The sequence below is a fragment of the Oncorhynchus mykiss genome, chromosome 30 (assembly GCF_013265735.2).
Source record: "Oncorhynchus mykiss isolate Arlee chromosome 30, USDA_OmykA_1.1, whole genome shotgun sequence".
Lineage (NCBI taxonomy): Eukaryota > Metazoa > Chordata > Actinopteri > Salmoniformes > Salmonidae > Oncorhynchus > Oncorhynchus mykiss.
Genome location: NC_050570.1, coordinates 17,079,883 through 17,107,514, shown reverse-complemented (window position 1 = coordinate 17,107,514; position 27,632 = coordinate 17,079,883). Strand labels below are relative to the sequence as shown.

Sequence of the window (27,632 nt, the reverse complement as noted above, 5' to 3'; positions counted from 1 at the left end):
TAGATTTTGTATTACCAGTCAGGTTTAAACTGGGAACGATTCTGTCTTTGCGCGGATAATGTCTTTCATTTCTATCATCGAAGGGGGAGGGGAATGAAAGAGGAGAAGGTAGAAGGGATTTAACACAGACTGAAAAGAGAGAAACCGAGATAGTATGCGAGATGGACAAAAACGAGTAAGTAACCAAAAAAGAAGACGAATACCAAGCTATATTTCTGCTTTTCCTGTCTGTGACATAAAATATGTTATGTTAGCAAAGAATTGTTGCACAATATATTTTTTTCATCGAGGGGTTTATGTTCTCGTGTGGGAGGCGTTTCGGTGGTCTCGAGTGTCTGCAAACCATAACTGTAGGCAGTGTTATGGGATTCCAAATGCAGTTACACACTGTTCTTTCTTATTGGTGTTGCAGTGTTTAACTTTTCTGAAAAGCAATGCATTTATTCAAAATAGGACGAGTAATTCGTTATTATTAGTTAGTACCAGTTATTCTCCTTCAAATGCAGTCATAGGTAGGCCTATATAATTCGTGAGATATCTAATAGATCATTGTTTTATACCTAATATTTGCAGACAACTCCTATAATTAATGTCGGTCTAGCTAGCTAATCAAAACTCCATTAAATGATTGTATTGCTTAGGCCTACTTTGTCCAATGACTGAATAAAAAGTGAGCATTGTCGTGATGAAAACGACTCCCACTGCATTCTCGAATTTCACCTATAGTCAGTGACATGAATCTTTGCCTAAATTATCTCCATTGTTGACGTTGTGAAATCATATTATGGTCATCTGTAGATATTTTGGGGATATATAATCCACAACGTTTGGAGCTAAATTGTGTGACATGCGGTAGTCTACCGCACGTGACAAATCAATGATTTATGTCATCGGATCAGGATGCAATAATTAATGTGTAGTCTACATGTATTGCGGATGTAGCTCTCATTGGCAGACAGGTAGTGATGTGGCTGAGGTTACGGCGGAGGGATATTATTTCTGTACGACAAAGAGATACGGTAAATCGGGGGAGAGAGAACCATGATAAGTGTGTGAGCCGAGATGTATGTCACATAGTAGGCCTAATGGACTTATTTGTATAAAACACGAATTTTAACCCCAAATATAATAACGTTAGGAGCAATCACTGAACACTTCAACGGAATTAAACTCTGGGAGAACATGGAGAAGAAACGGTGGGATTGCTCGGCTCTCCCCAAGGGCTGGCAAATTGAAGAAGTGACCAGAAAGTCGGGTTTGTCTGCGGGGAAAAGCGATGTCTATTATTATAGGTACTGAGCGGGCAGTATTTCAAGACGGCTAGGGCTGAATGGGTTTACTTGAGGGAGAGGGGGGTGACCAGGAGACAGAAAGTTGGGGAGGGGTGTAGCCGATATTAGGCTACTCTTATAAATTGTTGGATATGGAGCTTGTAAACCAATGTTTAGCCTATGTAGGCCTAACAGCCTGTCAATCAGCTAGGGTGCAGGCCTACATGCAACAATTTCGCATTCCAAATAGCCTAGCCTGAATCTAGGTCCATGCTATAACCTATATATAGCCAAGTCTTACCCTTTTATATGACCGGAGCAACAACCAAGAAACCATAAGCTATTCTTTTTTTAGCCGAGGTAAGGAAGAAGAAGAAGAGGAGGAGGAGCAGAGGCGAGAAAGGGGGGAGGCGGGTCGGTTGTATAGTTTGTGGTAGGCTACCATATACCGAATTTTCATTCTGTGGTGTGATGCACGCACGAAACTCGCAATTGTTGTCTACATTTTTTACATGAATTATCAGCAAGCACGAACGTTTCCATACTTTGGTAATCATTCAAAGTTTTCCATTTTTAGAAAATCATCGTGCATCAAAATAAACTGCATTAATATGCCTACTTATTTAAAATAGATATGCTGCAAAGTATCTGGTCGTTAAGGCGTCAGCATACTTCAGTTCAGCTGGCGCTAGCTGAACCGGACGAGTGTGCTCGCATACTCACTTAAAAGACAATTGGCTTGAAAAACAAGAAAAGTGTAAATAGTACTGTTTGTCCTTTTTGAGACGCTGTAGCCACTATACGTTTCAAAATATTTATAATTAATCAAAGGTAACTCAATATATCTGTCATTAATTTGGACATTTTGACGATCTTAGTTGTTAAATGTTAGGCTTACATTTAACTAAAATATATTTGCTGCAGTACTTTTCAATGAAAAACTGCGTGAAAACGAGTGGTCTCCTTTTCAATGATTAACAAAGACTTCGTTGAAGAATCCCTACTGTTGACCAATCACTGACGAAGGGGCGTAGACTTCAGCTCCGTTTTTCGGCTTCCCTCCAGAAAAAAATGTAATGTAACCAAACAGCCGAAAAACCCCTCAGCAAAGTCAAAAACGTAACAAAATGTCGTCATAATATGTGCACGAACTGTTTCGGCGGAGAATCATGCAGACACCTTTAGAGATGTTGATGGCCGGGTGCCAATATAATATCAGCACCGGCTTTTGTGGCATTATCACTTGTGTACAAGAGGGTTACCAATGTAACCGATGTGAAATGGCTAGCTAGTTAGCGGTGGTGCGGACGGAAGCTATACCGTTACACCAACATATTAAAATAATAGACATATTTTAAAACCTTAAACCTTAAAACCTTTTTATTTTGATGAATTTATTCATACTATTTCATAATTCCACGAGATCTAGTCCCAAAACAAATCTAGGGTTGCTACCCAAGCCGGCTGGTCATTAGTTCTACTGGTTCAGTTGCCAGAGACTCATTAAGTCTTTCTGTTCTAAATCTATGGACATGACCCAGTCGTTTGTTCAAAAAAATTCCATTGCAATGATGGCTGGCTACGTTCTTATCCCTTGCTTGCTTGCTAGCTAGCCAATTTAAGTTTGTTACTCACCAAACATGGAGTTTCACTGAGAAACTCTCTCTGTTTACTCCCGTTATGGCTGCCATGTACTTTCAAAAAGGTCTGCCCCATAGAAATGGATACTCTTTGCTATAATAACCATTTATATTACTAATTTACCAAAGCCTTTATCCACTGATTTAAGATGCAGATTAAATTGGGCCTGCCATTCTGCCCACTTTGTCTAGGACCAGTGAACATTAACTCTGAAACAATGTTTCCAATTGAACTTTAGGAAATGTTGTAAAATGTATTGCAATTGATCACCCTGTTACATTGTATCCCAATAGTTGATCCCTACTACTCCTTATTGAACAAATAAGTTATTTCAGTTAAGCCACCTTAAACTCTAAGGTCTATAATTTTAATGGCGAATTGGTTATACATTTGGGAATATGCTGCAATACATGAAAACGTATTCTACTGCTTAAATAGTTTATTACAATTAGCTACACACATTCAATCGGTCATAAAAATATGGATTGTTAAATACATGAATGAAATGCTAATGCTAAGACTCATTGTTCACACTCTGATTCCATACCATTATACATGAATAATCAGATGTCTGTGAATAGTTCATCCGTCTGTAGTCTTTTTTGCGGTTTTGGCTCTTGCATGATTGTTTTACATTTTCTCATTTTCTCACAGTTTGTTTGCAGCATAAAATATGTTTGTTGCTTTCCTGATCTATCTTGCTACTTTTCTCCTTTTGCTATCCCCTGGTCAGTTGTCCATATCCTCACACTGTGGTTTGTTGTCCTTTACCTCTCGTAGTCCAACCGGGAAGAAGTTTCGGAGCAAGCCTCAGCTGGCTCGTTACCTTGGCAACCAGATGGACCTCAGCTCCTTCGACTTTCGCACGGGGAAGATGCTCATGAGTAAACTGAACAAGAACAGACAGAGACTGCGCTATGACAACAACAATCAGACCAAGGTGAGAGGGCTGTCTCCTGAAATTAATATTTCCATACACGTTGGACACACTTTTCTAAATGACTTCACACTTATTTGCTGTCAAACCAGCAGTTAGAAATTAGAATGCTGAAAACTGTGTTTTAAGGCTTTCCCCAGGTGCAAAGGATAACTGACATATATCTAGCATTATCTAGTATTTGAGGAACATCTCTGTGGCTACGTAGTGTTGGTTGTCACTGCCAGCTGTTTATTTGTGCGTGTCTTCCAGGGCAAGCCAGACCTGAACACATCACTTCCCGTCAGACAGACTGCTTCCATCTTTAAGCAGCCTGTCACCAAGGTTACCAACCACCCCAGCAACAAAGTCAAGACTGATCCACAGAAAGCCGTGGACCAGCCAAAACAGGTAAACACAGCCATTAGCCTGTATGGTGAAACTGCAGTTACATTGGGGTATAATGCTTTTCTTCCTGAAGGTTATTTTGACTAAGGAGATACCAAAACTAAATTAATGTGCATTTGTTTTGTCCACAGCTTTTCTGGGAGAAGAAGCTTGGTGGTCTCAATGCGTTTGACATCGCAGAGGAGCTAGTGAAGACAATGGACCTGCCTAAAGGTTTGCAAGGTAAGAGAAAGGGCCATGTACACTGAGTACAAAATATTAGGAACTGACCATGTGAATCTACATGGAGGCTATAATCCCTTATTTATGTCACAGTACCCCACGGCACATTGACCCGGTACCCCAATAGCCTGTTGTATTTGGCGCATGTGACAAATACAATTTGATTTGCTTTAAATCCACTTCAAACAGTGTAACTGAAGGGGAGGAGATAGGATAAAGAAGGGATTTTAATCCTTGAGGCCATTGAGACATGGATTGTGAATGTGTGCCATTCAGGGTGTATTCAGAGTGTGAATGGGCAAGACAAAATATTTAAGTGTGTTTCAATGGGGTATGGTAGTAGGTGCCAAGCTCACCGGTTTAAGTTTGTCAAGAACTGCAACCCTGCTGGGTTTTTCACACTCAGCCGTTTCCAGTGTGTGTTAAGAATGTTCCACCACCCAACGGACATCCAGCCAATTTGTCACAACTGTGGGAAGCATTGGAGTCAACGTGGGCCAGTATCATGTGTGGAACACTTTCGACACTTGCTCTGACCAATTGAGACTGTTCTGAGGTCAAAAGGGAAGAGGTGTTCCTAATCTTTTGTACACAGTGTATAATCCCCATTTCCCATTATATTTTTTAATGTCTTCTCACTTCTGTGATTGTGAACACCTGTCTGTCCTACAGGAGTTGGACCTGGATGTACAGACAAGACTCTACTGTCAGCAATAGCCAGCGCCCTGCACACTAGTGCAGCCCCCATCACCGGTCAGCTCTCTGCAGCCGTGGAGAAGAACCCAGGGGTGTGGCTCAACACGACCCAGCCCCTCTGCAAGGCTTTCATAGTCACTGACGAGGACATCAGGTACATACAGGAGAGGACATGCGCTCCAGAGTCATATTAGTGCTATGAATAATTGAATCTGTGTAATTAAGAGTTTCCCCATGCTATTTAGCTAAATTGCAGTCCATATTTCTAACAGTTGTTTTTGTATGTTATCTCATCATTGTGAGTGTAGGAAGCAGGAAGAGCTGGTGTACAGTGTGAGGAAGAAGCTGGAGGAGGCTCTAATGGCGGACATGTTGGCTCATGTGCAGGAAGCAGCCAGTGAAGGCGACTCACTCAATGAAGGCAATGATGACATGGAGACTGTATAGCAGAGGTAGGCTACCGTTCAGAGAGACTGTATAGCAGAGGTAGGCTACTGTTCAGAGTAGAGGTCGACCGATTATGATTTTTCAACGCCGATACCGATTATTGGAGGATGACAATTAATGTAATAATGACAATTACAACAATACTGAATGAACACTTATTTTAGCTTAATATAATACATCAATAAAATCAATGTTCAATTTGGTTTAAATAATGCAAAAACAAAATGTTTGAGAAGAAAGTAAAAGTGCAATATGTGCTATGTAAGAAAGCTAACGTTTCAGTTCCTTGCTCAGAACATGAGAACATATGAAAGCTGGTGGTTCCTTTTAACATGAGTCTTCAATATTCCCAGGTAAGAAGTTTTAGGTTGTAGTTATTATAGGAATTATAGGACTATTTCTCTCTATACCATTTGTATTTCATTAACCTTTGACTATTGGATGTTCTTATAGGCACTTTAGTATTGCCAGTGTAACAGTATATCTTCCGTCCCTCTAGTTAGCTCGCGCTAACTAGCTAGCCATTTCACTTCGGTTACACCATCCTCATCTCGGGAGTTGATAGGCTTGAAGTCATAAACAACGCAATGCTTGACGCACAACGAAGAGCTGCTGGCAAAACGCACGAAAGTGCTGTTTCAATGAATGTTTACGCGCCTGCTTCTGCCTACCAACTTGTATGCTCAGTAAGATTATATGCAACGCAGGACACGCTAGATAATATCTAGTAATATCATCAACCATGTGTAGTTAACTAGTGATTATGATTGTTTTTTATAAGATACGTTTAATGCTAGCTAGCAACTTACCTTGGCTTACTGCATTCGCGTAACAGGCAGTCTAATTGTGGAGTGCAACGAGAGAGAGGCAGGTCGCTATTGCGTTGGACTAGTTAAATGTAAGGTTGCAAGATGGAATCCCCCGAGCTGACAAGGTGAACATCTGTCGTTCTGCCCCTGAACAAGGCAGTTAACCCACCGTTCCTAGGCCGTCATTGAAAATAAGAATGCGTTCTTAACTGACTTGCCTAGTTAAATAAAGGTATAAAAAAGTATAAAATAAATAAAATCGGCAAATCGGCGCCCAAAAATACCGATTTCCGATTGTTATGAAAACTTGAAATCGGCCCAAATTAATCGGCCATTCCGATTAATCGGTCGACCTCTAGTTCAGAGAGACTGTATAGCAGAGGTAGGCTACCGTTCAGAGAGACTGTATAGCAGAGGTAGGCTACTGTTCAGAGAGACTTTATAGCAGAGGAAGGCTACTGTTCAGAGAGACTGTATAGCAGAGGTAGGCTACTGTTCAGAGAGACTGTATAGCAGAGGTAGGCTACTGTTCAGAGAGACTTTATAGCAGAGGAAGGCTACTGTTCAGAGAGACTGTATAGCAGAGGTAGGCTACTGTTCAGAGAGACTGTATAGCAGAGGTAGGCTACTGTTCAGAGAGACTGTATAGCAGAGGTAGGCTACCATTCAGAGAGACTTTATAGCAGAGACAGGCTACTGCTCAGAGAGACTGTATAGCATAGGTAGGCTACCATTCAGAGAGACTGTATAGTAGAGACAGGCTACTGCTCAGAGAGACTTTATAGCAGAGGAAGGCTACTGTTCAGAGATCCTGTATAGCAGAGGTGGCTACTGTTCAGATAGACTGTATAGCAGAGGTAGGCTACCATTCAGATATACTTTATAGCAGAGATAGGCTACTGTTCAGAGAGACTGTATAGCAGAGATAGGCTACTGTTGAGAGAGACTGTATAGCAGAGATAGTCTACTGTTCAGAGAGACTGTATAGCGAGGTAGGCCACAGTGTCAGTGTTGTTGAAAGATGAGTGAGACCTTGCAGACTGTCGAAAAATAGGAATAAATCCAATACTGATGATGGCTTGATGCCAAAACATTTGTGCTCTGTTTTTCACCTTTAATTTATGCATTTTTCTGCACAACAAACTTTTAGGCATCATGATGCAGAAAATAAAACATCTATATATTTGAATTTTTTGGATGTATTCCTTTTTCTTATTTTCTACCTTTTTATTTTGACAGGGAGTCAATGCTGAGACCAAGGTCTCTTTCCAGATGATCTATGTTTAGCACAACAATACACATGAAAATACAGTCAACATCCTATTTTTCGAGAGTGTCGGGGTCTCCATCTCTTCCAGTATTTTGAGAACGGACACTATTTGGTTTAAAAGGACCTTTAAAGTGCGTAGACGGCCAGCCTGTTGTTGAAAGCACATATGCTGCTGCTGCTGCTACTGTTTATTATCTATGCTGTTGCCTAGTCACTTTACCTATACCTATATGTACATATCTACTGCCATTACCTCGTACCCCTGCACATGGACTCGGTACTGGAACCCCGTGTATATAGCCAAGTTACCGTAACTCATTGTGTATTTATTCCTCATGTTTTTATTTTTCAACTTTTATCTCTGCATTGTTGGGAAGTAAACATTCCACTGTAGGTCTACACCTGTACACAATTGTATTTTATCTGTAAAATGAGAGGGTTTTTCAGGCTTCCACAGCATTTATGGGCTCCCCCCAATTTCTCAACAGATGTCAGTATTTTAAATTCAGAGATGCAAATCATGCCACCCAAGGGATATGGTATGACACATGTATAATTTGATTTACAATCTGTATTATTTGTTTAGCTATTTCAACAAACGTCTGTCTTCATCCTCTCTTCCAGGGAGATGGGGTGTTATAGAGTAGTCTGGATGGGTTTTTCAACTCCTTGTCAAATGACAATGAAACCAGGAACCCTGTACCAATCCGACCAAAAGAACTGCCCACTTTCTGCCCACCCCCTTCCACGTGCTACCCCTCTGAAGCTCTGCCTACCTACTGTCCACCTCGCCCACTGTTTAGCCTCTTCTGGCACCAGCCCCATGAAAGTACTTGGACTCAGGAATTCTGAATCAAATTGATTATTAGCTAAATTAGCTTTCTTTTGAAAAAGATAGCATGAAATAAAATGTTGGCAGGGCAGAGTGAAAGAGATTGGTTTCGCACAGTATGATGAATTGAGTGTTCAAAGATGGTCTTTTTGTTTTGCAATACATTTTATGGATTTACTGAATGTGAGTTATGTATTGTGACGATCATGTCGTTGTCAACCCACCCCAAAACATGTTTTAAATTAATTGGGATATTCTGTTTTTTCCATGGGTTTTTCTTTTTGGGTGTCTAATGCACTCCATGAGGATAGATGGACCATATGTTAAAGGTACTTTGGCTTATTTTATAGGGCTATGTGAGAGGCTTTGGTAAGAGGGTAAGATACTTGCCTAAATGATGATAATGTGGCAGGTAGCCTAGGGGTTAAGGGCGTTGGGCCAGTAACCGAAAGGTCACTGATTAAAATCCCTGAGCCGATGAAAAATCTTCCCATGTGCCCTTGAGCAAGGCACTTAACCCTAGTTGCTCTGGATAAGAGTGTCTGCTAAATGACTAACATGTAAATGATGCACTCTAAATTCTAACGCTTGTGTTAGTCACAGGAGAGAGTATTAGTGAAAAATCACTGGATCATGTTCTCAAGAAAATATCCTTATTGTTGTAATGTAGTCCATATAAACCCCTTACCCAGTACTTATGAGTCAGGCCAAACTGTACGGCGTTATAATGGGTACAGTACTTATGAGTCAGGCCATAATGTACTGAGTTATAATGGGTACAGTACTTATGAGTCAGGCCAAACTGTACTGAGTTATAATGGGTACAACAGTTATGAGTCAGGCCATACTGTACTGAGTTATAATGGGTACAACAGTTATGAGTCAGGCCAAACTGTACTGAGTTATAATGGGTACAACAGTTATGAGTCAGGCCATACTGTACTTAGTTATAATGGGTACAACAGTTATGTAGAATGGACCCTCTGTCACATGGATCCTCTGCTACATGTTGTAGATTTTATTACTTTTAACACTCCCTGTATAGGTGCTCACTGAAGTTGTTGGTTTAATGTTGGTGTTTCTAGCCAATGCACACTTTTCCCATGGCCATGACTTCAGTCAACATATTTTTAAAATGTTTCCAATAATGTGTCAATGCCACCACAACACATGCTGCCTCCTTGTTATCTTGTTCACTGGGTGCCAGACAGTAAGCTAAGATTTTTTTTGTTTGAATAAAGGTGAAGATTCTCAGTGTTGAGAAAATTTAATGAGCTTTGAACATTTACCTACATTTCTCAAAGTTTGATGTATGTATGAAATGTCAAGCTCAATGCGATCCCTATCCCACATCAGCAGGCTGACTGCTGAACTGAATTGGATTGTGTTACTGAATAAAATGTATCTGTATTTCAACAGTAGTACAGTTTCTTTGTCGGTGATTGGTTCCATGTCTATATATATTGATGACATACTTGATACTCCAATGTCTTGTGTATCATTTGAATACTACAGGCGTTCCTGCAGTGCTGACAGGCCTCCACAGCTCAGGGTTAACTGCTGCTGTGAATGAGACCATAGAAGAGAAAGTGCTTGTAAATCCTTCCATCTCAATCACCTCCTCCTTGAGATGAACAGTTAACCTGGCTGCTCTGAGGTTTTCATTTCAGCCTGTCAGACCAGTGCTTGGACACATGATAGAAGGGGAAGAGGACACAAACTGTTTTAGACCTCTGCCTGTTGGAGTAACTTAGGAGTCTATCTACTCTGGACTTGGTCAGGGCCTTTGCAGACAGAGGCTTCGTGTCTGAGAAAGCAAAAAAAAATGATTATGATTGGAACTATTGAGTTGTACACCAAGGTAAGCGTTTGATCCAGCATATCTGATTGTAGCTGAGTAGACTTCATTTGTTGACAGTTTGTTTTCACTGACGTGTTCTTGGTAGAAATGGATTTGATATCATGTTGTCATTGTGAAACCCAACCCTGTTAGTTCATTGTTATCGATTTGATATCATGTTGTCATTGTGAAACCCAACCCTGTTAGTTCATTGTTATTGATTTGATATCATGTTGTCATTGTGAAACCCAACCCTGTTAGTTCATTGTTATTGATTTGATATCATGTTGTCATTGTGAAACCCAACCCTGTTAGTTCATTGTTATCGATTTGATATCATGTTGTCATTGTGAAACCCAACCCTGTTAGTTCATTGTTATTGATTTGATATCATGTTGTCATTGTGAAACCCAACCCTGTTAGTTCATTGTTATTGATTTGATATCATGTTGTCATTGTGAAACCCAACCCTGTTAGTTCATTGTTATTGATTTGATATCATGTTGTCATTGTGAAACCCAACCCTGTTAGTTCATTGTTATCGATTTGATATCATGTTGTCATTGTGAAACCCAACCCTGTTAGTTCATTGTTATTGATTTGATATCATGTTGTCATTGTGAAACCCAACCCTGTTAGTTCATTGTTATCGATTTGATATCATGTTGTCATTGTGAAACCCAACCCTGTTAGTTCATTGTTATTGATTTGATATCATGTTGTCATTGTGAAACCCAACCCTGTTAGTTCATTGTTATTGATTTGATATCATGTTGTCATTGTGAAACCCAACCCTGTTAGTTCATTGTTATCGATTTGATATCATGTTGTCATTGTGAAACCCAACCCTGTTAGTTCATTGTTATTGATTTGATATCATGTTGTCATTGTGAAACCCAACCCTGTTAGTTCATTGTTATTGATTTGATATCATGTTGTCATTGTGAAACCCAACCCTGTTAGTTCATTGTTATTGATTTGATATCATGTTGTCATTGTGAAACCCAACCCTGTTAGTTCATTGTTATTGATTTGATATCATGTTGTCATTTAGAAACCCAACCCTGTTAGTTCATTGTTATTGATTTGATATCATGTTGTCATTGTGAAACCCAACCCTGTTAGTTCATTGTTATTGATTTCTGTGTGCATATGTGAAGTTGCAAAGACATGTTGGACATTTCTGTCCATTACTGTGAGTCAGTTTGGATCAGCTAATGTATGTTGGCCTACGTGTCATGACATGTCAATATCGTGATAGAAAGGCACATAACTGCTGTATAAGCTCATGCTCAACGGGTTGGCAATGATCCACATTGTATGTGGTGCACAGGATCTTGTGCCAGGAGGTTGTCATTACGAGGATAGCTGGGATGATTGAAAAGATGAGTAATCCGAGCTGAGAGAAAAGGATGACAGACGTTCATTTTTAACGGCATTTAAGAGTGTTTTATGCTAATGGGAGACTGTATAGCAGAGGCAGGCTACTGTTCAGAGAGACTGTATAGCAGAAGCAGGCTACTGTTCAGAGAGACTGTATAGCAGAAGCAGGCTACTGTTCAGAGAGACTTTATAGCAGAGGCAGGCTACTGTTCAGAGAGACTATAGCAGAGGTAGACTACCATTCAGAGACTGTATAGCAGAGGTAGGCTACTGTTCAGAGAGACTGTATAGCAGAGGTAGGCTACTGTTCATAGAGACTGTATAGCAGAGATAGGCCACTGTTCAGAGAGACTGTATAGCAGAGATAGGCCACTGTTCAGAGAGACTGTATAGCTTTATGGCTTGATGCCTAAACATTTGTGCTCTGTTTTTCACCTTTAATTTACGCAACTTTTAGGCATCATGATGCAGAAAATAAAACATCTATATTTTTGCATTTTTTGGATGTATTCCTTTTTCTTATTTTCTACCTTTTTATTTTGACAGGGAGTCAATGCTGAGACCAAGGTCTCTTTCCAGATTATCTATGTTTAGCACAACAATACACATGAAAATACAATCAAAATCCTATTTTTCGAGAGTGTCGGTGTCTCCATCTCTTCCAGTATTCTCATTTTGAGAACGGACAATGGCCGACAAATGTCTTGCTTGGGTGGCACCTGGCAGTGTAACAGGGAAAGGCACATAGAGTAATAACAGACTGTAGAGTTGAGTGTCCTGTGTGATGTAAAATTATCCTCTCCAATTTCTACTCTGCAGCTGTGTGTTGGACCACTGGCTGTTGGGTCTGTCCACCTAGTGTAAACATTAGTATAGGAAATCCCCCTCAATGCACGCTCACTTCTTCACTAGGTGTCCTCTTATTCAATAAGCTCAACGTTTGTGATAATGTGTATTTCTGTAACAGGGTGCTCGTGTGTGGTTGCCTGACCCAGAGGCAGTGTGGGTATCAGCCAAGCTCCTCAAGGACTACAACCCTGGAGACGAGAATGTACTTCTGCAGATCAGCGCACATGCACAGTCAACAGCTATACTGTACTGTACTGTAGATGTGTTGTTAGTCACTCTTGATAAGCGTCGCAGGTGGCTGGTGGCACCTTAATTGTGGAGGACGGGCTCATAGTAATGGCTGGAATGGAATGAATGGTATTCCGCACATTATTATGAGCTGTCCTCCCCTCACCAGCCTCCTGTGATAAGCATCTGCTAATGTAAAATATTTCATGTGTCACCCTCATCCACCCCTCTCTCAAGGATGTGCAGTACCCAGTGATGCCTCCCTCTGGCCTCCCCCCTCTGGGCAACCTTGATATTCTGGAGGGGGAGAATGACCTCACTGCTCTCAGCTTCCTACAAGAGCCTGCTGTTCTTCACAACCTGAGTGTGATGAAAGGACATAGTGAGAGAGGAATGGTAGGAATAGGTTGAAGGAGAAAGTGAAAGAGAGAGGGGGTGTGGGTCTTTCTTCAGATTCTGTTTGGCCATAGGACAGATGCAGCTCCTGGTGCTCCTGCCTTTATGGTCATGACCTCATAAAGCCATCTTTACTAAGTGTTAAGTTAATTGGAGCAATTTCAATGTACACTGAGTGTACAAAACATTAGTAACACCTGCTCTTTCCATGACATAGACTGACCAAGCTTGTGGCACCTGGCAGTGTAATCTGATCCACTTCGATCTGTGTAGATGAAGGGGAAAGGACAGGTTAAAGAAGGATTTTTAAGCCTTGAGACAATTGCGACAAGGATTGTCTTTGATACCCCTGTACTGACGTCACCTTCTGGATGGAAGCGGGGTGAACAGGCCGTGGCTCGGGTGGTTGTTGTCCTTGATGATCTTTTTGGCCTTCCTGTGACATCGGGTGCTATAGGTGTCCTGGGGGGCAGGTAGTTTGCCCCCGGTGATGCGTTGTGCAGACCGCACCACCCTCTGGAGTGCCCTGCGGTTGAGGGCGGCGCAGTTGCCGTACCAGGCGGTGATACAGCCTGACAGGATTCTATCAATTGTGCATCTGTAGAATGTTGTGAGGGTTTTAGGTGACAAACCACATTTCTTCAGACTCCTGAGTTTGAAGAGGCGCTGTTGCATCGTCTTCACCACACTGTTTGTGTGGGTGGACCATTTCAGTTTGTCCGTGATGTGTACTCCAAGGAGCTTTAAACTTTCCATCTTCTCCACTGCTGTCCCGTCGATGTGGATAGGGGGGTGCTCCATCTGCTGTTTCCTGAAGTCCACAATCATCTCCTTTGTTTTGTTAACATTGAGTGAGAGGTTATTTTCCTGACACCACACTCCGAGAGCCCTCACCTTTAGGCTGTCTCGTCGTTGTTGGCTGTCTCGTCGTTATGTGTGCCATTCAGAGTGAACAGGGTATGGTAGTAGGTGCCAGGAGTACCGGTTTGTGTCAAGAACCACAACGCTCAACAGTTTCTCCGTGTGTATCAAGAATGGTTCACCACCCAATGGACATCCAGCCAATGCGACACAACTGTGGGAAACATTGGAATCAACATGGGCCAGCATCCCTGTGGAATGCTTTCGACACCTTGTGGAGTTCATGCCCCGATGAATTGAGGCTTTTCTGAGGGAAGGTGTCCTTGATATTTTGTGTATAAAAGGTCATAGAAAAAAAATAAATTTGTATTCCTACAGGACCTTTCATTCTACCAATAACACTGTAATTTTCAGCAACCATTCATTCCAGGTATTGTGTTAGTGGCTCTCAACCCGTATGACCAGCTGCCCATCTATGGAGCGGGCAGGACATGGCTGACATGGAGCCTCAGATCTTCTCTGTGGCAGAAGAGGCCTACCGCACCACGACCAGGTCAGGGGTTAAAGGTCAAGAGCCAGGGGTCACCCTCCTTGGCCTCCATTTTATATGCCCTTTGTTACTTCAAGACACTGCCGTTTGGCCTGCTTTTTGGGGGTTTGGGCGAGGGTTGCTGTTGTTTGTAAAGATCTACAGGTAAAATGTGAGTGACTTATGGATGTTCTTGGGTCTGAAAACAAGAGAGCCTTTGATCGAGTCTCTTCACCCTGTGTGACAAATTATTCTGGAAATAGGAATGGTTATTGAGTGTGTAGTTGTCTCTGTGTGCAGGGAGGATAATAACCAGTCCATTATAAAGAGTGGGGAGTCTGGAGCAGGGAAAACGGTCTCTGCTAAGTTCACCATGCTTTACTTTGCCATGGTGGGCGGAGTAGCCCAGCAGACCAGTGTGGAGGAGAGAGTACTGGCCTCCAACCCCATCATGGAGGTACATATGTGTGAATGTGTGATGAATTCTGCTTTCCTGCAATCAAATGACCTTAAATGCCCTCATGGGTGGAATATTAATATTTTTCATAATTAATACAAAAAAAACATGTAAACACCAAAGATCTGGTGTTTCTATGTGAAGCCGTTTTGATATATTTCAGTCTTGTGTGATGTATATACTGTAAAGTATAATATTGGGATGCAAACTCAAAATTGAATACATTTCAACTCTGTATCTGACATGGTGCAGGTGTCTTCTTCTTTTAAGCCCATAACCATGTGTGTGAAGTGTATACTTTTGTTTCAAAGTAGATTTGTTTAAGACTACCAAAATACCCTCTGCATGACCCTGATTTAGCCCACTGCAGTAAAAGTTTAACCTGTAAAGCTGTTCATGGTTTTCTTTTTGAAGAGTGTAATTTTGGAAAAAGCGTATGAAAAATGTGTACTGTATTGTGGCAGTATTCAGTTGTAAAGGTAATAACAAAAATGATGTAATCTATTGTAGTTATGATTATCTCCTTTACTCTTTAGTCTATTGGGAATTCTAAGACTACCTGCAACGACAACAGTAGCTGGTTTGTGAAGTACATTGAGATAAGCTTTGGATGGAAGGGAGATATCATTGGGGCCAACGTGAGGATGTACCTGCTGGAGAAGTCTCGAGTCGTCTTCCATGCGTCACAGGATAGGAACTACAACATCTTCTACCAGCTGTGTGCCTCCAGAGACCTGCCAGAGATGAGAGTCCTCAAACTCGGTGAGACTGCATAGAATTCATTAACCTATCACAACAATAACAGGGAGGACGTGAACATCAATGGGTCTAGCAGTGTTTTTCAGAAAGGGTTCATTATGTAAGTGTTTTGTTGTGTATCTCTGTAGGTAGTGCTGATTCCATGCAGATCCTAGTCACTGATGATGTAGTAGATCTGCAGCACACTCGCAATGCATTCTCTATACTGGGCTTACAGCATCTATCTTACACAATACACATATCTATGCTAACATGTTTACTCTGCATATAGTCCTATCCAGTATGATCATGCTGCTATGTGTGCTCCTACAGGTGGGCCTCCTAACCAGCAGATGGAGCTCTTCAGGATCCTGGCAGCTGTTCTGCACCTGGGCAATGTCAACATCCAGGCCAATAGGAGACCTGGTGATCGAAGTTACATTGTATTTTTTTCTTAACTTTTTCCACATTATTTCCCTGAAACACACAAAATTCTCTCAAATATCCCATAATCAGTGGGAGGAGTGTTCCCTGGCTGTGTTCTCCAAGCTGCTGTGGTTGGCCCACTGGCTGTGCTAACGCAGGCTGGCAGTAGGGGGAGACATGCTGGTCAAGCCCATGCCCGGTCAGCAGGCCCTGGAGGCCCGGGACGCCCTGGCCAAGCATGTGTACGGTCAGGTGTTCACCTGGACTCAACACAGCCCTCCTTGCCCAGAGGGATCAGGCCTAGTCATGTATTGGGGTGCTGGACATCAATAGCTGAGTAGTAAGGACAGGGAGTAACACTTGACATTAGGTTGGTCTTATACCTGTGTAGTGACATTGTGAATACTGTAGTAACAACATGGTATTAACATATTCCCCTCTTTGACCATTTGTTTTTGGCAGGTTTGAGAACTTTGAAAGGAACAGTTTTGTACAGTTCTGTATAAATTATGGCAATGAGAAACTGCAGCTGCAATTCAACAGGGTGAGTCACCAAGTGTTGTGTGTGCACCTGCAAGCATGCGCATAAATATTAGTGTCTGTCTGTTTCCATGAACTCGTTGTCCTCATGTCCCCTCAGTAACCCTTGGTCTCCTCCTCTCCTCTCCCTAGCACGTGTTCCAGTTGGAGCAGGAGGAGTATGTCCGTGAGGAGCTGCCATGGAGCAGGATAGAGTTCAGTGACATCCAGCCGCTCATCGCTCTCATCGAGGGACAGCTGGGCCTGCTGGATGAGGAGTGCAGGGTCAGTCAGTCACAGTCCTGGTTTCAATCGAGACCACATTGTGTTGTCTGCTTTGTGTTAATGTGTCCAAACCAGCTTGAAATACAATGAATAATGTAGTCAGGATATGATACTGAATCATCACCGTTTGCACTGGCAAGCCAAGAATGCTTTGCGGTGGATTTGAAAAATATACTGTTGTCTTAAGTCCAAAAAGCAAGTCCTGCCAGAAAAAGTATTGCTCTATTAAAAGTCAATCATCAAAGTATTTATATAAAAAGCAAAAGATTTCTCAAGTGTATGTTGATCCAGAAAAACCTTACCCCCATGGTGTCTGTTTCCTTGATCAGATGCCTAAAGGCTCAGAGGAGAGCTGGGCTAGGAAGCTGTATGATCAACATCAGACTAATGACCCAAGTCCACACTTCTGCAAACCTCACATGTTCCATCACTGACTTCATCATCCTGCACTTTGCTGGACTACAGGAAAAGGAGGACCGAGCATGCCGCCATTCTCATCGATGGGGCAGTAGTGGAGCAGGTTGAGAGCTTCAGTTTCCTTGGTGTCCACATCACCAACAAACTATCATGGTCCAAACACACCAAGACAGTCGTGAAGAGGGCACGATAATGCCTATTCCCCCTCGGGAGACTGAAAAGATTTGGCATGCATCCTCAGACCCTCAAAAAGTTCTACAGCTGCACCATCAAGAGCATCCTGGTTGCATCACTGCCTGGTATGGCAACTGCTTGTCCTCCGAACGCTAGGCACTACAGAGGGTAGTGCGTATGGTCCAGAACATCACTGGGGCCAAGCTTCCTGCCATCCAGGACCTCTATACCAGGCAGTATCAGAAGATGGCCCTAAAATTACCTAAGACTCCAGCCACCCTAGTCATAGACTGTTCTCTCTGCTACCGCCCGGAAAGCGGTACCGGAGTGCCAAGTCTAGGTCCAAAAGGCTTCTTAACAGCTTCTACCCCCAAGCCATAAGACTCCAGACTATTTGCATTGTCCCCACCCCACACCCATTTTTATCCTGCTGCTACTCTGTTTATTATCTGTGCATAGTCACTTTACCTCTACCTACATGTACATATTACCTCAATTACCTCGACTCGACTCCCCCACATTGACTCTGTACCGGTACCCCCTGTATATAGCCTCGTTACTGTTCTTTTATTGTTGCTCCTTAATTATTAGTAAATACTTTCACACTTTTTTAAAATGAAAACTGCATTGTTGTATAAGTGCTTGTAAGTAAGCATTTCACTGTAACCTGTTGTATTCGGCACAATTTGATTTGTACAGGCTATTTGACCAAGAAGGAGAGTGATGGAGGGCTGCATCAGATGACCTGGCCTCCACAATCACCCAATGAGTTTGGGATGAGTTTATTTATATTTATTTAACTATGCAAGTCAGTTAAGAACAACTTCTTATTTACAATGACAGCCTACCCCGGCCAAACACGGACGACACTGGGTGTGCGCAGCCCTATGGGACTCTCAATCACGGCTGGTTGTGATAGAGCCTGGATTTGACCCAGGGAGCCTGGATTTGAACCAGGGACTGTAGTGATACCTCTTGCACTGAGATGCAGTGCCTTAGACCGCTGCGCCACTTGGGAGGCCGGAGTTTGACCGCAGAGTGAAGGAAAAGCCAACAAGAGCTCAGCATATGTGGGAACTCTTTCAAGGCTGTTGGCAAAGCATTCAAGGTGAAGCTGGTTTCTACAATGTAGAAAATAGTAAAAAAAATAAGTAAATAAAAACTCTTGAGTAGGTGTCCAAACTTTTGACTGGTACTGTATATCCATGCTGTCTCTTTTCACTTAAACGCATTGTAAGGACTGCATGAACACTCTTAGAAACAAAAGGTGCTGTCTAGAACCTCAAAAGGGTTCCCAAAAGGGTTCTACCTGGAACCAAAAAGGGTTCTCCTATGAGGAGTCGAAGAACCCTTTTGAAAACCTTTTTTCTAAGAGTGTAGGGGTGATCTACAGCTTTCCCCTTGTCAACACTCTTGGCTCATTGTTGCAACCTCCTTGTCCTACTGTAAGTATTTGAGTGCATCTCAATAAGAGGTGTCCTCTTGTCATTTTGAGGGAGGCTTTACTGAGGAACCAGCTCTCAGCTGTCCACTTTTGTCAGTTTGTGGTGAAATCTCAGATCTCATCCTAGAGTGAAATGAAGGACAGTAGACGACGAGTTTTTTGAACCCACTGTAACCCTCTGTTAACCTTGTGTCTGTATTTTGTCTGTACATTGTCTATTGCTGGTAGCACCTATTCACTAAGTCAAATTCCAGGTTTCTGTAAATGGACTGGGCAAATAAAGTGATTGTGATTGTCTGTCTCTCTGTCAGTGTGAGTTGGTGGCTGAGCTTTTCCAGCAGGGGGCACTCTGTCCCTGTCAGGTGGGAAGTCCTCTCTGCCCAACCGCAGTCTGTGCTCTGGCCCTGGAAAGATATTTCACAGGGATCACAAACTGTGGGCTTCCAGGTACTGTGTCTCCCCCTGCTGTGGCCAGGCAACAATACAGCCAGTATCTACACCTATTATTGAAATGTATCTTCATTTCCAGTTTTTTTTCAGTTGACAGAATGTATTTGTTTGCTGCAATATAATGTCTGTATTGCTGTTCTGTGCACTCTGGGACAGGAGTGAGAGTTTCTGTGTTCCTTCATGTTTCTCTATGTATTTAATATATGTTGAATATTGTACCTGTCCTGTACCTAAGTTGATGAAAAACACGCAAGGTCTCAGACTATTTGTACTCACTTTGTGAAACTCTGTCTCCCTCCTAACTCGAACATCTTGGTTCCAGGTGGACCTATGCAGAGTTCTTTATCTGGTACCGGGTGTTGCTGCTGGGTGGGGTTCAGACCCAGTAACAGATTCAGCCGTCGTGCCAGCGGGCCCTGCTGGAGATCATCCCAGACCTGGAGCAGTACTGCTTTGTAAAGACCAGGGTGTTCTGGATGGGGCAGGTAGCTCTGCTGGAGAGGCTGAGGGCAGAGAGGCTGAGGGCTGTGGGGATAATCATCCAGAGCTGGGTCAGAGGCTGGCTGGGCCACAGGACATGCATCAAGACCCACTTGGGCAACACTCACCATCCAGAGACACACCGGAGGAGCCCTGGCCAGGCGGTGAGAGCAGAATAACTGACTGTGTGGCATGATAACACATCAGTGTTATTTGACTGTGTACTCGTACTGCCATATAGTACAATGTGGCAGGTTCTGTTTGCGATAATATAATGCGTCTCTTCTATCCTCCCTCTTCCCCAGGTGGTGGCAGAGCGGGCAGCGGTGCGTGGCTGGCTGGCCCGGCAGGCGTACAGGCGGGTAAGGGCAGACATGGTGCTGATGCAGCGCTGTGTGAGGCGGCGGGCAGCCACGAGAGAGCTGGTGAAGCTGAAGGCAGAGGACCGCTCGGTGGAGAAGTTCAGAGAACTCAACAAGGGCATGGCGGTCAAAAGGACGCAGCTGCAGCTCAGGGCCGACCAGGAGGTGAGCTACCAGGGTTATGGTGGGTGGTGAGAAAGGGGATGGGATGGTGCGTGGGTGGGTGGAGGTGTAGAAGGGTGGAGAAGTCTGGGAAGGAGATGTTGAGGGGGCTTCAGAAGACAATGGACTGGGGTGGTTTTGGATAGGTATATGAGACCAGGTGTTTGTAGTGGGCTGGTGAATTTCGATGAGGTTTTGGTACATCCAGGGTGAAAAAAATAAATGTGCGAAATTAATAATACAGAAGTGAAAATGTGTGTGTGTTTATGTGTGTCTTCAGATCAGAGATAGCAGTGCTCTGAGAGAGACCCTCCAGGCGGAGCATAAGGCCCACAGCTCTGAGCTGGACACCTGTGGTGGGCGCTAGTTAAACTGGAGAACCAGCTAGAGACACAGCTCCAGGCCCAGCAGTCCCATCCCAGCCCCTCCGTCACAAAGAAAGAGATAGATAAGAGGGGGGGGCAGAGGACAAAGCAACCCAGGAGATTCTACGACTCACACAGGTAGAAATTGTTGATCCTAATGGATCAGGAGCATTCCTTATGGTTTTCTGCAGAGTAGTGGTATTTAAGGTCACTGTCACTGTCCTCTTTCTCTGTTTACAGTAGGTGAAGGCCCTGCCCTGCAGGTAGAGAGGGACTCTTTGGGGAAAGAGAAGGAGGATCTGAGCACTCGCTTACTGAAGCAGGGGAAGGCTCAGGAGGGCAGTATTCATAATTGCTATATGTTCTGATTTAATGTGTGTATCTACATTTGTCTGTAATCGTATGTGTGTGCGTGTATATATATATATATATATATATATATATATATATATAGGTGGCCAAGGCAGGTAAAGCTCTGACAGCTGAGCTGCATGAGGAGGAAGTACCAGGACTTGCTCAGAGAGTTCACCAGGCTGGAGCAGAGGTACAACAACCTCAGAGAGATGAGCATGTTCACTGAGGTAGTCATATCCAACTCCCTTTTCCACTAGCTTGGGTGCCAACGTGAGGCATAAATGTAGCATTATAGAGTGATACCCAGGCTATAATATTCAACTTCTAAAAAAATAAGTATATTTTTCTGTTACCACTGCAGCGTACTAAGGGCCACAGATGGACAGATTCAAACCAGAGCCTGATCCTGGAGCCCCCATCCCCATCTCTGTCCCCATTGTCGTCCCCCTTTTCCGGTCTCCCAGCCTTCCCGGTCACACCTTTCTTCTTCGGCCTTCCTGCCCTCCCCTCTCCAGAGGAGCTGAGCAGGGTTAGCGTGACGTCCCCCACCACAGAGAGGCTGGCCTGGCTCAGCTGGGAAGATGACAAGAGAAGATCTGGGGCACGCCTATGATGCTGTATGAGTGCCCAACAAGTCAGTCCCTGTTTCCTGATCAATACCGTCACAGCAATAAATATATTTTATTGTGACATACACCGGATAGGTGCAGTGAAATGTGTTGTTTTACAGGGTCAGTCATAGTAGTACGGCCCCCTGGAGAAAATTAGGGTTAAGTGCACATCGACATATTTCTCACCTTGTCGGCTCGGGTATACGAACCAGCAATGTTTTGGTTACTGGCCCAACGCTCTAACCGCCAGGCTACCTGCCACCCTTTATACATTTACATTTTGTTACCAATAAACTAATGCAGATAGATTCTACCCCCTGTCTGTGTGTACCTGTCAGGTTCCTGGAGAGCCAGCTGCGGAGCCAGCACTCTCAGGAGGAGGCGGAGTTGGAAGCCCTGAGGCTGCAGGTTAAACTGACCTGCTCTGAACCCTCCTCCACTGCACACCAGCAGGTAGGGCCTCATTTCAGTGGTCTGGTATCTTGAGGTGGATTACAGTGCAGATACTATAACTTTGGGCACCACTGCCCAAAGACAAGACCCGGTTCCTCTGCATTGCTGCTGTCACTGCCATGAAGGGGGCTCTGAAGGTACACACACACATACACACGCACACACTCACAAACACTTTTCTGCTTTTACACTCAGGGCGCTCTTATCCATTCTTATCCGATCGTTGTGTTTATCTCCTATCAGAAACACTGTACTGATGTGGATATGACAGCACTGTGGCTGAAGAACACCTCCTCACACAGGATTAAAATGCTGTATATGTGAAGGATCTCTAGGATGGCGCTGTGGATCTGGTGCCATTGACCTTTTACCTCACTTTTTACCTCATTGACCTGAACCGTGCTCTGAGTGACCTCTTTATCCAGGACTATCAGCAGCTCCTGTCCATCTCCGAGAGCCGCCTGCAGCCCAACATTGGTACAACTGACTAACGATATGAGACGAACGATATGAAAATCAGCCAACAACCAACCAACTCAGCCAACAACCAACCAACTCAGCCAACAACCAACCAACTAACTCTGCCAACTAAACCTTTTATCACATAGTCATCTTTCTTACCATCCTGCAATAGCTCATATGTATTAACATTTAATATTATGTATTAACATGTAAACATTAATAGCTCATGTTCACCTTTCCCATAATCTAGAGTTAGTTTGTAAAGATGTCAGTTTGTGTGGGCTGCAGGCAAGGGGAGCTGTGGGCTGCAGGCAGGGGGAGCTGTGGGCTGCAGGCAGGGGGAGCTGTGGGCTGCAGGCAGGGGGAGCTGTGGGCTGCAGGCAGGGGGAGCCGTGGGCTGCAGGCAGGGGGAGCCGTGGGCTGCAGGCAGGGGGAGCCGTGGGCTGCAGGCAGGGGGAGCCGTGGGCTGCAGGCAGGGGGAGCCGTGGGCTGCAGGCAGGGGGAGCTGTGCCATGTTGGAGCCTCTCATCCAGGCCGCTCAGCTCCTGCAAGTGGGCAAGAAGACAAAACGCTGACACGCAGGCCCTCGTTCATACCTGCACTGCTCAGGTGGTTTTTAAGCTGGTATTGGTAGGGGGAAATGTTCAAAGTGTTGTAGATATTAATTCAATAGAATAAAAACCAATATTATTCTGTGAACATTATTGTCTTTACTAGAGAACCGTGTCCTTTCTATACAGTATATGTCTATGTCCAACCTCGTGAATGTTTCTTCCTACTGAACACACGCTTGCAGGGCTAAGCTAACTGTCTGTCTCTGTTGTGCCACAGATTGTGAAGACTCTGGCCCTGTACACCCCTCACAGTGACCTAGAGGTGAGAGCGACACTCATGTTTATCTGCACAGTGCAGGTACTGCAGGTACACATACAACAATAATGGAAATACGTCTAGTCATAAAATGTCAAGTCTGTCTGAATTCACTAGGGTTGTGGTGTGGTCTAGTTACCAGTACTGTGGTTGAGTTGCGTTCATCATCTCCTCTCTGTTCCATCAGGGTCTGCTGAAGGAGCGTTGCTGATGGACGTACAGCGTGTGTTCACCCAGACCGTCCGCTCTGACCAGCTGGACATCCCAGACTCCGTTAAGATGTGTTTCCTGCAACGGGCCTGAGAGGAAGCAGTAGTTATACAGGTCTTTCACTGTGGATTACAAGTCTTGGTACTGCTGCAGAAGTCTTTTCTCTGCAGGATATATAGTATATCAAAGTAATACGTGAGTAATGTGTGTGTGTAATTGTCTTATTTTGCATTACTCCTATCAGTAGCACATGTACAATCACAATATTACTGTTCTTAATGAGCTATTAGAATGCTCATATGGATTTTATTCTTATCTGTTTCATAGTATTGATTTTTGACAGACATTTCCTTATCTGTACTAAGATTACAGTATTGCCTATCTGCTACTAGACATTTCCTAATTGGAGGCATCCCACCTTCCTCAATGCCTACCTACGTGTACATTGGAAATGTGTGCTTAATACATTTAGAAATTGGTAATATGTTCCAGATATCAGAATACATTATTATAATTATACAAATGTAAACACAATAGTGTAAATATGTTTCTCACTCTGATCCAAATGGACACTATGAAAATGAGAGATTCTCTCTTAACATTTTATTGGAAGCAGAAACGCCCCCCCCCCCCCCCCCCACACACACACACACACCCCAATAAGAACACCCAGAATAAAACAAAATAGAAACATCTTCAGTATAAAAAAATCCTCTCATGCGAGTACTTTGTAACAGTCACACATCATCAGCAGTACATACATATATATATATATATATTCACAAACCTCTGAAAATGTTTAAATAATATTAAGATAAACGAAGAAGACAATTGCCAAATATAACATCAAATAACACGTGCTGGCACAATACAGGTTTTTTTCCCATCATGCACTGCGTCCTATGTACAGGGCTGGCATCACTGTGTGGTTGTGTTCGAAGATTGCAGTCGGCGACTGATCTACAAATCATCATCCTAATCAGCTACTCATTATTATCTGTAGATCAGTCAATTGATGCTCTTGAACACTGCCAACGTGTCTACCTATGTGGGCGTGTCAGTGACAGTACCTGCGTGTCTGTACCTTGCCTTCGTACCTGTCTGTACTACATACATGCAAACCAGAAAGGGTGCGATTTCCTATTTTACCTCAACACACAGACACTAAACGTCTGAAAGAGAATGGTCTCAGTGACCGAATATACTTGTATCATTGTCAACAGCAATAAATAAGATATTGTGCCATTCATTGCTACAGCTGCAATACCTGTACAGTTACAGTACAGCAGTCTGTGAGGCTGTGTATTCAGGGACTATAGACTCCTGTCTCATTAGATGACTAAGTAGCAGCATTATCACTTCATTCAGTGTAACTATTTCTAAATACATTTTCCATATATCTCGTGTATATATGTCTGGTACAGAAGTACTATTTACAATACCCATATGATGACGAGTATGTTGTTGATCCTCTCTACGCTGATTCTGTTCACACTGCTCTCCATGTTGTTTAGCCATTGTCCCCCGTTTCAAAACAGCATTTACACGTTCAACGAAAGCACTCTGTGCTGATAATTACTTGCATTGTAAACATTATACGACTGCTCCAAACCGACTGATCTAGATAGAAACTGTGCCGATTAGATAGACTCAAGTTGTACACATGTTTAAATAGGCGAACCACAATCAAAATCTGTGCTTTTCGGGGCTGGACCATCAGAGTAAGTTGTAATTGGTAAGGGCAGCTACTTGCAGAGAGTCTGAACAGAGTCACTGATATCCTGTTGTTTAAATGATACCTGGGGCAGATGGACCAAAACCCAGGGGAAGGGAAGGAGAGTTGTGGGCTGTAGAAGGAAGGGAGGCAGTACAGTGGGCCGTAGAGGGAAGAGGAGGCAGTACAGTGGGCTATAGAGGGAAGAGGAGGCAGTACAGTGGGCTATAGAGGGAAGGGAGGCAGTACAGTGGGCTGTAGAGGGAAGAGGAGGCAGTACAGTGGGCCGTAGAGAGAAGGGAGGCAGTACAGTGGACTGTAGAGGGAAGAGGAGGCAGTAGAGGGAAGGGAGGCAGTACAGTGGGCCGTAGAGGGAAGGGAGGCAGTACAGTGGGCCGTAGAGGGAAGGGAGGCAGTACAGTGGGCTGTAGAGGGAAGGGAGGCAGTACAGTGGGCTGTAGAGGGAAGGGAGGCAGTACAGTGGGCTGTAGAGGGAAGGGAGGCAGTACAGTGGGCTGTAGAGGGAAGAGGAGGCAGTACAGTGGGCCGTAGAGGGAAGGGAGGCAGTACAGTGGGCTGTAGAGGGAAGAGGAGGCAGTACAGTGGGCAGTAGAGGGAAGGGAGGCAGTACAGTGGGCCGTAGAGGGAAGGGAGGCAGTACAGTGGGCTGTAGAGGGAAGAGGAGGCAGTACAGTGGGCAGTAGAGGGAAGGGAGGCAGTACAGTGGGCTGTAGAGGGAAGGGAGGCAGCACAGTGGGCCGTAGAGGGAAGGGAGGCAGTACAGTGGGCCGTAGAGGGAAGAGGAGGCAGTACAGTGGGCTGTAGAGGGAAGGGAGGCAGTACAGTGGGCTATAGAGGGAAGGGGGGCAGTACAGTGGTCCGTAGAGGGAAGGGGGGCAGTACAGTGGGCTATAGAGGGAAGGGAGGCAGTACAGTGGGCTGTAGAGGGAAGAGGAGGCAGTAGAGGGAAGGGAGGCAGTACAGTGGGCTGTAGAGGGAAGAGGAGGCAGTACAGTGGGCCGTAGAGAGAAGGGAGGCAGTACAGTGGACTGTAGAGGGAAGAGGAGGCAGTACAGTGGGCAGTAGAGGGAAGGGAGGCAGTACAGTGGGCCGTAGAGGGAAGGGAGGCAGTACAGTGGGCCGTAGAGGGAAGGGAGGCAGTACAGTGGGCCGTAGAGGGAAGGGAGGCAGTACAGTGGGCCGTAGAGGGAAGGGAGGCAGTACAGTGGGCTGTAGAGGGAAGGGAGGCAGTACAGTGGGCTGTAGAGGGAAGGGAGGCAGTACAGAGAGCTGTAGAGGGAAGAGGAGGCAGTACAGTGGGCAGTAGAGGGAAGGGAGGCAGTACAGTGGGCCGTAGAGGGAAGGGAGGCAGTACAGTGGGCCGTAGAGGGAAGGGAGGCAGTACAGTGGGCCGTAGAGGGAAGGGAGGCAGTACAGTGGGCCGTAGAGGGAAGGGAGGCAGTACAGTGGGCTGTAGAGGGAAGAGGAGGCAGTACAGTGGGCAGTAGAGGGAAGGGAGGCAGTACAGTGGGCCGTAGAGGGAAGAGGAGGCAGTACAGTGGGCTGTAGAGGGAAGGGAGGCAGTACAGTGGACTGTAGAGGGAAGGCAGTACAGTGGGCTGTAGAAGGAAGAGGAGGCAGTACAGTGGGCTGTAGAGGGAAGGGAGGCAGTACAGTGGGCCGTAGAGGGAAGGGAGGCAGTACAGTGGGCCGTAGAGGGAAGGGGGGCAGTACAGTGGTCCGTAGAGGGAAGGGGGGCAGTACAGTGGTCCGTAGAGGGAAGGGAGGCAGTACAGTGGGCAATAGAGGGAAGGGTGGCAGTACAGTGGGCTGTAGAGGGAAGGGAGGCATTACAGTGGGCCGTAGAGGGGAGGCAGTACAGTGGACTGTAGAGGGAAGGGAGGCAGTACAGTGGACTGTAGAGGGAAGAGGAGGCACTACAGTGGGCAGTAGAGGGAAGGGAGGCATTACAGTGGGCCGTAGAGGGGAGGCAGTACAGTGGACTGTAGAGGAAAGGGAGGCAGTACAGTGGACTGTAGAGGGAAGAGGAGGCAGTACAGTGGGCAGTAGAGGGAAGAGGA

The 27,632-nt window shown here is 44.5% G+C and overlaps 2 protein-coding genes and 1 pseudogene across 9 annotated transcripts; all 3 read left to right on the top strand.

Moving 5' to 3' along the window:
- On the top strand, nt 1–13,669 carry LOC110521432 (methyl-CpG-binding domain protein 3). 7 transcript variants are annotated; one of them, XM_021598970.2, is made up of 8 exons: nt 1–175; nt 1,627–1,704; nt 3,693–3,852; nt 4,102–4,239; nt 4,368–4,458; nt 5,131–5,308; nt 5,463–5,606; nt 8,305–9,933. In XM_021598970.2, exons 1-7 carry the CDS (start codon nt 162–164, stop codon nt 5,599–5,601), a joined length of 798 nt encoding a protein of 265 aa, XP_021454645.1. In that variant the 5' UTR covers nt 1–161; the 3' UTR covers nt 5,602–5,606; nt 8,305–9,933. The 7 variants fall into 7 exon arrangements, 6 of the variants coding, with proteins under 6 accessions (XP_021454645.1, XP_021454646.1, XP_036825078.1 ...); XR_005040944.1 differs by lacking the exons at nt 1–175; nt 8,305–9,933 and adding exons at nt 992–1,292; nt 6,770–7,643 and having other exon boundaries at nt 5,463–5,651; XM_036969183.1 differs by lacking the exons at nt 1–175; nt 8,305–9,933 and adding exons at nt 992–1,292; nt 10,028–13,669.
- Nucleotides 10,344–17,998, top strand: LOC110522751 (annotated as a pseudogene).
- A 699-nt stretch (nt 17,999–18,697) lies between these two features.
- Nucleotides 18,698–24,481, top strand: LOC110521433 (unconventional myosin-Va). Of its 2 annotated transcripts, XM_036969184.1 has the most exons (6): nt 18,698–20,152; nt 20,294–20,515; nt 20,793–21,015; nt 21,118–22,295; nt 23,589–23,633; nt 23,815–24,481. In XM_036969184.1, the coding sequence occupies exons 1-3, from the start codon at nt 19,985–19,987 to the stop codon at nt 20,877–20,879; spliced, it is 477 nt and encodes a 158-aa protein (XP_036825079.1). In that variant the 5' UTR covers nt 18,698–19,984; the 3' UTR covers nt 20,880–21,015; nt 21,118–22,295; nt 23,589–23,633; nt 23,815–24,481. The 2 variants fall into 2 exon arrangements, with proteins under 2 accessions (XP_036825079.1, XP_021454647.2); XM_021598972.2 differs by lacking the exons at nt 23,589–23,633; nt 23,815–24,481 and having other exon boundaries at nt 21,118–21,865; nt 22,181–23,140.
- The last annotated feature ends 3,151 nt before the right edge of the window (nt 24,482–27,632 follow it).